The following is a 10,828-nucleotide window of genomic DNA, read 5'->3' on the forward strand; positions in this document are numbered from 1 at the left end:
AACTTCTATTTAAATTAAAATTAACTTTTGTCAACTAAATAGGAGCACGATGAAACAAAGGGATATGTTTAAAAAATATATCAATTATTTTTATTTTTAAGCCAAGCTCAGGTATTAAAGGTCAAACGGAAATAGAGAAACATAAGCATCGAATAGAATCGAGTTGGAAAGACATAATAGTTTAAACCCGTTTTGTTATCAAATAAGAAAAGGTCTAAGCCAGGTGGGGGCCCTCCAACTGCCAGCCCAACTCTATCTCCTGAGTCAAGACTTGAATAGTATAAGGAAAATATTTACTTATTTCATCGAGTGAGATAGGCATGATATGAAAAAAATAAAATTCATTTAATAAAGTTTGTTATTGGAGAAAAATAAAAAAAGGGATAGAGCAATAGTATCAACCTTTATAACTTTTACATCATTTTTTTTTTCGTTTTTAGTATTCAAATTGATTAAACGTTGAAATTGTTTTAATGTCGAATTAAATTTTAATTTAAATTCGATATATTATGAAAAACTAAAAATATAAAGTGTATTCTTAGATGTAGATTTAAAATTTATGTTTATCTAGGTTGTAATATTTTTTTATGAAATTAAGAAATATATAACTAATAGCCTAAGTAAAAGAAGAAATATACTAAAAATAATTAATAATGGAGTGGGTTTGGATGACCTAAACCCCCATCCCCGCACTTCATGGAATGAACCAAGAAAAATAAGTTCTCACGAAGAAAACTATTAAAATTGATTTCTCGAGACAAATTAGATCGATCGATGGACTAATATTCAACATGATTAACGAGTTTGTTTTGACAATTCCATTGTATTCACATCTATAATATAGTAGTGCACAGACTTGGTTTGAAATACTTAAAACACTCTTAGGTCCACGCCATGTGATCATTATTTAAATTTTTAACGTCCATATGTATCACGCTAATATTATGATGAACAATGACAAGTCTTCTGAACAGCAGCTATACTCCATGATATATTGGGACAACTACGTTTGTCCATGGACTAATTTTTGAAGAATATCAAGATTGTTTGATTATGTATAATTTTTTTTACCCTCAGATCACCCTCGTCTCATTGCTCGATTCCCGTATTCGAACTTTTAAATTGATGTTAACTAGAAATGAGGTCTGGATCTTGTAATTCATGTCAAATGGTAACGTTTTTATTTTAGTGTAAATCGTCTTATTTATTGAGCTCGATGACAATTACAATTTGAGTAATCTCAAGTTCATCATCTCGACTATTATGTCCTATGTCACGTCATAGTGTCGTATAGAGAATAGTATAACGTATTAAAATATACATATAAACAAAAGAAAAAAAAAATCTAATGAAATTTAAGTACTTATATTTCAATAATTAAGTACAGGAATTTTAAATAAAATTTTCCACACATTCAAGTTCGGGAACCTACACACACTAACATTCTTCATGTAAACATTATTCCAATCTGCAGCTGCTTCTAACTTTTTCTTGGAGTTCATAATCTTCAAAATGAATAATTCCAGAGGCAATCAAGGTCTACTGGGCCAGCAGAAACAAGATCCTCGTAACCCATACCCGTATCGTGTAAAAATTCGGGTTTGGCATTTTGCTTTATGTTTGCCCCGTTTCCCTCGAGCACAAACCTCAGTATGGAGTGATCTTGCATCATTAAATCAGAATCCGGATAGGGTAGATTTTCGTTACTGAATTCATAAATCATATCGTTTTGAGGTTTCGGATCCTCCAGTTGATTGGAGAAGCAGGGCACGGGTGAATCCTCTGCAACTGTATATCCTCTCTGATTATCATCTGATGATAAATCCATTAATGGAGGCAAATCTGAGGACTCCGAATTTTCCCCACAACTTTTGTTTCTGATTAGTTCTAACATGTTTACCTTCTTACCTCCTGAACTCTTCTTAAAAACTCTGCAGATCACCCATTCATCCTGCAAGAATAAAAAAAGCTTTTAAACGAGGTGATTCGACACCAGAAACAGAGAAAAAGGAGGAAATTGTATTACCTTGGCACTTGTGGGGATAGAATTATTGCCTTCTAATCTGTATTCGTGCATGACCCAATTAGTCTTTTCTCCTCTGGGAGCTCTTCCTTTGTAAAAAACCAGAGTTTTCTTCATCCCGACTAGGATTTTCATCCTGAAAATCTCTTTATCTTTGCCTGTTGCCTTCCAATAACCGGAATCAGTGGCTCTGTTTGTCCTCAATCCAGTTGGGTACTTCCTATCTCTTATGCAGAAGAAATACCATTCTTTTTCACCCATTTTCGCCTTCCCTTCAATTTCAAAGAATCAGAATTAAAACTATTGAAAATCGAAGGATCAAGAACACTCCCGTTATGTTTAAAATTAAAACTTACAGGGCAAATCCCAGGGTTCAATCTTATTCAAGTCCACTTCTCCAATGGCCGTGGCGCAGAAGCTGCTATCAAGTACTTTTGGAGATAGATAATGAGTTATGAGCTCTTCATCTGTTGGATGAAATCGAAAACCTGGAGGCAAATCGACCGAGCTAAAACCAGAGGCCATTTTCTTCTTGCAGTTCCTGTCTGAAAATTCTAAATCAATCTCAAACCTTAAAAATGGCTTAACTATTATAAGAAGAGATGGATTATATGTTTCTGTGTGCGTGGGCGTGAGTGTGTGTGTGAGTGAGAGAGAAAGAGAGTTTTCTCTTACCGAGAGAAAAAATGAGAGAGAGAGTGAGTTCTCTTACCGAGAGAAAAATTGTTCGGATGAATAGAACTCAATGAATAGAGATTTTAAAAACGACGTATGAACATGCAATGTAAAAAATTTTAGTCCGTGTTTAGTACATAATATTGAATAATGAATATTAATAAGATTTGAGCTTTATTTATCTTCCTTATCTAGTATGGTCCAATTTGCCTAATCGAACATATTTCGACCACAATAATATCCGTGTTCTTCTAGAATTATATTTTTAGGGCTAATTTGACAAGATATTCGAAAAGTCAAACTAATTCGGAAACTAAAAAATTATTTTTAAACATGTTAGATAATATTCTAAAATTGCTTTAGTTGACTAAAAGAGTTTTTAGAGAAAACTAATTTAAGGCATCTTCTTCAAGAAGTTCTTCTATAAAAAGTAGAAGTTTTGTTAAACGAACCTAGAATTCGATAGACCATATTGGTGTTTCTACTGAAGCATTTGATGGACTGTAATTGCAACTAGGGGCATAGTTAACACATGGAAACTCAGCAGATTGAAAGAAATAAATTATGGCGTGTTAGTTGTAATCTGTTTAACCAAAGCTAGCTACTTATTTGTAAGCCGCCGGTGGTTACTTTTTATTTATTTCAATTGTTGAAAAAATAAAAGTATAAAGTTTAAGCAAGTCCAATCAACAGTTTTAGTTATTCTGGAACTTGTTTGCTTTACATAAGCACTGTTGTAATCAAACGTTAGAAGCTAATTAATCTTGCATCATTAAGTTTTTAATCTACAGGCGGAAACATTTACGGCACATTTACTAAACAAGTATATATCTACCGTACGAGTATTTAGTATTGAATAAGACTAGACGGTATAAACAAATTTTTTATTCTTTTTTTTCTTGTTTTATACTAGTATCAGTTCGAGCTTACGCTTGCCTAAACCATAAGAGAACTTTGGCTATGTGAACTTGCTTTTAAGAGCTCGACGACCGAATATATATAAGTGGAAGAGGACATCTGGATGCTTGACATGTAGCCACATTTAGCGACTCACTTATCAAGTTTGATTGTAACCAATCCCTAGTTGTTGTAGGCTTGTGACCATCCTAACTTGAAAATTTATAATATGAATTATGAAGCTATTGCAATACTATCCCAATAATCAATCAGGTATAGTCTATTAAATTACTTGTAGAGATGTAATATCCTGTACATTATTTACGGACGAACCTTGTTATATGTATATTAAGTTTTATAAAGTGGGTTACATAATATCACATGTTACTCTATTATTCGTCAGTTTAAAATATTAGGGCTGGGCTAATCTCCCGAACCGAACCGACCGAACCGAACCCGAACCGAACCGATCCGAACCCGACGGTTCTTGTCAAATTAAATACCCGAACGGGTATCTGAATTGAGAACCGACGGGTACGGTTCGGTTCTCGGTTCTAGACCAAGAACCGAAGAACCGAATAAGAACCGAATCTTTCTAATTTTTTTTTATATTGAGTAAATCAAATTATTTTAATTTTAATTTTTTCTAAACAAATTAACAAATTAATGATTTCTAAATCCAAATTTTTGGCCCAATAATTTGTTTCATTTCTAATTTTTTAATTTTTGGCCCAATTACCCATTTTATTATTTCATTTCTTAGCCAAACAAGATCAAATCCACTAAATAACCCTAAACACCTACAATAAAGTGCATAATGTTGTCTCGACTCTCGCACTCACTCTTGCAGTCTATCTAATATTCCAAAACTTATACAATCGTCGGCCGACACTCTGACCTCCGATCGAAGCCGTGACTTTCCCCGACTGAAGCTTTGATCGTAGCGATCATTTGAACAGGGTAGTTTACTAATCTCTGACATTCCAAAACTATTAAATGTATCATTAGTCGTATTTATATAACGTTGTTATAAATGTTAAAAAATTTAATTATAGTACAGAACCGAACGGAACCGAACCGAATGGAACCGAACCCGAACGGTTCTATAATTATATTTGGACCCGACGGTTCCATTTACTAGATACCCGAAAAGTTTGGTTCGGTTCGGTTCTAAAGAGAACCGAACCGAACCGACCCGCACCCACCCCTATAAAATATAGTGAACATTTTTATCCAATTTTTTTCCCTCTTTTACGAAATGGATATAACTTATGTCCCTTAATATCGCTCGGTCCACATCATCTTTATCAAAGCTTATCAGTACAATTATGCGCCTCGATTAATCATCTGATGCAGTCTGCTTGTAGATTCCTTATTATCCAGTAGTAAGTACAAAAAACTGTATATCAATCACAATTATTTCACCCCCAAACTACTACATAGTGAAACTTTACAAAATTAATTTAGAATATTATCCCCTTACCTTGGTTAATTATTTGTTTTAACTTTTAATAAAGTTGACAATTACCTAAAGTTAACTTTCCAAATCGAGTAACAAACTAATTGGTTATGGTAAAAAACCTGTCTCCTTTAGCTATTTTAGGCAATTTTCAAATTTTGGTTCTCTTCTCTCTATAGTTCGATAATTGAACCAATTCGTCAACATTAAATCCAACACGCTGGATCCAAGGAGGCGGAGGAAATTGACAGCGCCGCCACTGCCGACGGAGGAGCACCACTGGCTAATTGTAATTGGTTAATGATTGCCGAACTTTTTGCTAAACAAACACCAATTATTTGACTAATTGAGGTTTAAGTTTTTGGTTGAGGTTTGGGACTTAGGAGTGGGCCATGTTTCATCGATCCCGACAGAATTCCACGACAGGAAGCGAACACGTGGCAGAATTTTATATGCAGGATTTACAATTTTTATGTGCATGCACAAGTAAATGATTTTTTTTATCCTAATTAAGATTCAATTAATTAAAGAAGGTACAATTATCAACATTAAAGTTGGGTTGAACTTTGAAGTTTGAATTGGTATAAGTAGTATTCATACTATGCAATCAGATAATATTTAAAAAGAAAATTGTGGGGTGACATTAAAAGATTTTTATGAAAATAAAAAAGGATATATAAATATTTTTAAGAGTATGTGTGAAGGAGGTAAGAATGTTCGTAAATTCATTATTGGGTTCTCACGTAGGTGGTAAATGTTGGGGAGGAGACTTTTGCTAGCAAGGCGTTATAGCTCAATCGGCTCGTGCCCCATACCCATGGGTCACTTACCAAGAAAGAGAGGAAAGGGCGCCCCTTACTCCATTCATACAAAGTGATGGGTACTAGATAAAAAGTTGGAAAATGAAATTCATATGGCCTTAGATATTTAGGTAATGATACTTCAATTTTGTTACTGATTCAGTGTACACACATAAGTGATTAGCGCAAGATTTCGGACCATCAATTAGATGGTCTGAATTTGTGCAGCAAACAAAGCTGGCAAAGGATAAGAATCCATTGTCTAACCAAAAATGTAGAGCGGTCAATTTTATTGATTTGATTGCATAGTTAATATTGGGCCATAAATCTTGTGGAGTGGATGAGCAAATCGACTTAAATTAGTTTTAAATTATTATTTTTATTCATAAACATATTTATAATTTAAATAACATTTTTTTTTATCACTTTTAAGTGAGAATATTTGAAAAGTAACTATTGGGTTAGTATCAAAATAAATAATTAACATAGTTACATTAACCCAAAAAAAAAAAAAAAATTATATGCAAATGTTGCTTTTATAACATCATTTTTAAGCTTAGCAATTTAGCGTCCGTTGTGAGTAAAGTTTCAAGAAATATTGTTAAAAAAGTGCAATAAAAAATTTGACTCTTGGAAGCATAACTATAAAAGTTTTTGATTTATGATATGCTATATATTTATATGACTAAACTTTATTATATATTTTATGCTATATTTTTTCATAAATACTTATTGTCCCATTTGCTATAATAGTTTAATATATATTATTTAATTTATACACGTCATGTATAAATTCTATAATTTTTTCTAACAGATCATATCAACAAATGTCATATATTTGTTATTTCAAACTTAAATTTGGATAAGTTGACAAAAAAAGCAATACACCTATATACGATACAATGAAACCCGCTTATGTTGTTTGCATAATGCATTAACGAAAATAATCCCAAACACAAAAGGAAAGAAGAAGTCACCATTCTAGAGGCTCGTTTTTGTATATTTGAATTAACAAAATACGAACAAAGTTTAAGAAAAGAAATGAAATGCTATAATTTTTAGTTCAAGAAGAAGAAGAAGATAAATGAAGGAGAAATCGTCTCTGATTTTTCAAATGATTCCATCAATCTATTTCTGTTTGTGCCCTATTATTTCCTCATTAAAATGAAAAAATATAACCGTTATTCATCTCATCAAGTCACCATATTTGCTTTTTATCTCTTTTGTGGGGTCCATAACGATTATATTTTTCATTCTCATTTTTACAATAATGTTGCTCAAAAGGGGCATAGATTGTTATTATTAACCCTTTCAAAAGGTTATCCCTTTATTTGAGTGACAACTATTCATATTGGACTCAAATCACAGAATTGGAGTGTAAATGAACCAAGAAAATGGGTAAAAACTAGAAGCACCTGTCCATAGATTGGATTTGATCACTTTCAACCTTCACTTCCTTCGATTCATCGCTTTTATATCTTCGTCCGAATCACGAACCATGACTCGAGATATTTCTTTTTAAGTTAAATTAAGAGATTTTAATTATAAGACTATCGATAATTTCTTTTTTATTTGCATTATAATCAAGACAAATTATGCATAACAAGAAGTCAAGATTAGCAGTTCAACTCCATCACAAGTCATAACACCGCCTTGTTTATTCTTAATTTCTTACAACGTACGATTTAGCTAAACAGTACATTTTCTAATCTTTTGTCCCAAAAAAATTATTGAAAAATAATTGAACGTCACTAGATTACAAAATTATTGGCTCATCCAAATACCATCACTGATTTTAAATTATAAGTAAGTTTGAAAGATCAAAAAATTATAGTTATTTAAGATAATTGAAAACGATAGTAAGCTGTCTGATATACAAATTATACAATGGTCAATCAATGTATAGGGTAATATAATTAAATCATTTATAGTTGCGTGACTTCTAATTACCACCAATTGATTTTCAAGAAAAAAATCTTGAAATTCTTCTGTACAAACGTCACAATATATTTTTAATTAAATTTATATTCGTCACGTACAGATAAGTTTCTTTTTTAACTTAAAATTTTGATACGTGCAAAATTTTCAAGTTCTACTTTTTTTATTCTGTAACTATCTCGTTTAAAACTATATTTTTGAGATCTGCTTTTCATATTATAGATGAAGAGACCTATATTATAATGCCTCAGTGCAACAAGAAGAAGTTGGAAGCAAATTGTGGGGTCCACATCTGTTTAGTTATGTTATGTTACAAATTATAGAGTCTATTTGGTTAATTTAATTAAAACAATAAAAATAAATAAATTAATGCATTCGTATCAATAGCAGCAGTTCAAAATTTTGTGATATTTGGAAATCTCGGGATCTCTACTTATTTTCAACTTTTCAAAGCATTTCGTTGATTTTTATGCCTTTCTCTGTCTCTGGACAAACTCAAGTTTATCATCAAATATCTCTTCAATCATGAAGATCGTCTATGAAGCTTATCCAACGGATGTCTTTTATTCGCACTCACACCTTTTTTTTGAAAGGAGTCTCTAAATCAATTTCTAGTTTAGGTGGAGGAAGCTATTTCAATTCAGTCGGAAGTCCAGAATATGGACAAGTTCAATTTGATTACCAATTTTGGTGTGGGCTAGAAAGTCAAATGTAGATAAAAAGGCCGGTGCTAATTTGCAATTTCTTAATAACTCTATCCCCGTGTGGCATTGACCTGACTTTAATGTCAATAAATTTGGTAAAATTACAATATAGGTCCTTGATCTATTAGAACTGTACATATGAGTTCGCAATATACAGTTAAATTAAATGTTTGGATAAATTTATACTAGAAATCAAATTCCAGTATCAATTCTCAATTCCAGCCAGTATAAAGGCCCAACAGAATGGGGAAGGGACTGGGCCGGGCTTCAGATGTTTACTAATTTCGAGGGCCATAAATCTATTACAGAAACAGTCCCGACAAAAATCATGTTATGAAGCATTTCGAAGTAAATGATCAGAAAAACCACCAGATCGAAGAGCGTCATCTGCCACCAACGTTCATCCATATGGCGAAGATGCACAAATCTAAGAACCCTAAAGCAAATCCATGCTCGTATGGTCATTAATGGCATCAATTCCAATCGTTTTGCTCTGCGGGAACTCATATATGCGTCCGCATATGCAATTCATTCCACCATTTATTATGCCCACCAACTGTTCGCTCGAATTTCGCAACCGGACCTCTTCATGTGGAACACCATGCTCAGAGGGTCAGCTCAATGCCGCAAGCCTGAGCTCGCTATTTCACTCTATGCTCAGATGGAGCGTGGTTACACTCGGCCTGATCAATACACGTTTCCTTTTGTGCTCAAGGCGTGTACGAGGCTTTCCTGGATTAACATGGGTAGCGTGATTCATAGCAAGATTTTAAAATATGGTTTTGAGTGGAATAAGTTCGCGAGGAACACCCTTATCTATTTTCATGCAAATTGTGGGGATATAAGGGCAGCCAGCACACTTTTTGATGGCTCTGCACGGGAAGATGTTGTTGCTTGGTCTTCTTTAATTGCTGGATATGCAAGGAGAGGGGAATTGCATATGGCGAGGTGGTTATTCGATGAGATGCCGGAGAAGGATTTGGTTTCTTGGAATGTGATGATCACGGGGTACTTGAAACAGGGGGAGATGGAGTATGCTATGGAGTTGTTTAATGTGGTTCCCAAAAGAGATGTCGTGACGTGGAATGCTATGATTTCTGGCTGTGTGCTTAGTGGGATGCACAAGACGGCATTGGAGATGTACGAGGAGATGACAAGTGGTGGGGAGCAGCCTGATGAAGTGACCATGTTGAGTCTATTATCGGCATGTTCAAATTTAGGAGCTCTAGATGTTGGAGAGAAAATACATTTGTCTATTTTGGAGATGGGCGAGGGAGAATTAGTTGTTGTTCTTGGTAATGCTCTTATTGATATGTATGCCAAGTGTGGGAGAATTGACAAGGCACTCGATGTATTTCACAGAATGAGGGAGAAGGATGTGTCCTCGTGGAATTCTATAATTGTAGGATTGGCCTTTACTGGTTATATGGAGAAATCCATCTCCTACTTTGAAGAGATTAAGAAATTGAAGTTTAGGCCTGATGAGATTACATTTATGGGGGTATTGATCGCCTGTACTCATGCTGGAAAAGTTGATGAAGGACGTGCATACTTTAATATGATGAGAGATGAGTATAATATTCAGCCAAATATAAAGCACTGTGGGTGTATGGTGGATTTACTTGGGCGTGCAGGGTTGTTGGATGAAGCATTTAAGTTCATTGACACCATGGAGATTGAAATCAATGCTATTATTTGGAGGACATTGCTAGCTGCTTGCAGAATTCATGGTAATGTTGAGCTGGGAAGAATTGCAAATGAGCAGCTGCTCAAACTGAGACAGGATGAAAGTGGTGATTATGTGTTATTGTCAAACATATATGCTTCGAGTGGGGAGTGGCATGGTGCTGAAAATGTGAGGAAATTGATGGATGATAGTAGGGTGACGAAAGAGCCTGGATGTAGCCTGATTGAAGAAGAAAATGATGAACTTCGTTTCTTGTTCGGTTCAAAACCTTGTCCGAATTTAAAAGAGCTTTCACTTAGTGTTTAAAGTTGAAAATTTCTCTCACGCTCTTCGTGTTTAAAGGTGAAAATTTCTCTGATGCTCTTCGGGTGTCATATAAAGGAAAATATGCATCGAATTAAAATTTTTTCGATGTTTCTTTATATTCTTTTAGTCTTGTATTTTCTGAGAACATTACCGTATCAGAGATGATCAAAACTGTCCTTGTTACTCGTCCGCTACTTTTAACAATGTAGAAGATGGATAGTGCAAGCAAAAGAATCAGGTAGGCAGTTACTATGGAATTTGCAACCACGAAGAACCTGTTGACGTTTACATTATAGGTTAGAACAATAAACTGATGATACACTCTACGGGTAGAGAAGA

At 33.9% G+C, this 10,828-nt stretch overlaps 2 protein-coding genes across 5 annotated transcripts; one reads left to right on the forward strand and one right to left on the reverse strand.

The window, feature by feature from the left end:
- Positions 1 to 1,346: 1,346 nt before the first annotated feature.
- Positions 1,347 to 2,821, reverse strand: LOC111400883 (NAC domain-containing protein 92-like). Of its 4 annotated transcripts, none has more exons than XM_023028331.1 (4): positions 2,736 to 2,821; positions 2,380 to 2,564; positions 2,027 to 2,295; positions 1,347 to 1,951 (listed from the first exon to the last, which is right to left on the reverse strand). In XM_023028331.1, exons 2-4 carry the CDS (start codon positions 2,546 to 2,548, stop codon positions 1,508 to 1,510), a joined length of 882 nt encoding a protein of 293 aa, XP_022884099.1. In that variant the 5' UTR covers positions 2,549 to 2,564; positions 2,736 to 2,821; the 3' UTR covers positions 1,347 to 1,507. The 4 variants fall into 4 exon arrangements, with proteins under 4 accessions (XP_022884099.1, XP_022884097.1, XP_022884096.1 ...); XM_023028329.1 differs by having other exon boundaries at positions 2,380 to 2,568; positions 2,736 to 2,820; XM_023028328.1 differs by having other exon boundaries at positions 2,380 to 2,568; positions 2,699 to 2,750.
- Positions 2,822 to 8,710: 5,889 nt separating this feature from the next.
- LOC111400878 (pentatricopeptide repeat-containing protein At5g15300) lies at positions 8,711 to 10,607 on the forward strand. Its single transcript, XM_023028324.1, has one exon. It carries the CDS (start codon positions 8,849 to 8,851, stop codon positions 10,487 to 10,489), a length of 1,641 nt encoding a protein of 546 aa, XP_022884092.1. The 5' UTR covers positions 8,711 to 8,848; the 3' UTR covers positions 10,490 to 10,607.
- The last annotated feature ends 221 nt before the right edge of the window (positions 10,608 to 10,828 follow it).

The sequence above is a fragment of the Olea europaea genome, chromosome 10 (genome assembly GCF_002742605.1).
Source record: "Olea europaea var. sylvestris chromosome 10, O_europaea_v1, whole genome shotgun sequence".
In the NCBI taxonomy this organism is placed as follows: Eukaryota; Viridiplantae; Streptophyta; class Magnoliopsida; order Lamiales; family Oleaceae; genus Olea; species Olea europaea.

Coding starts and splice junctions, on each gene's coding strand:
- LOC111400883 (XM_023028331.1), bottom strand. CDS start 2,548: ATGGCCTCTGGTTTTAGCTCGGTCGATTTGCCTCCAGGTTTTCGATTT. Junction 2,296..2,379: donor TGAACCCTGGGATTTGCCCT/GTAAGTTTTAAT, acceptor TTGAAATTGAAG/GGAAGGCGAAAATGGGTGAA. Junction 1,952..2,026: donor CTATCCCCACAAGTGCCAAG/GTAATACAATTT, acceptor TTATTCTTGCAG/GATGAATGGGTGATCTGCAG.
- LOC111400878 (XM_023028324.1), top strand. CDS start 8,849: ATGATCAGAAAAACCACCAGATCGAAGAGCGTCATCTGCCACCAACGT.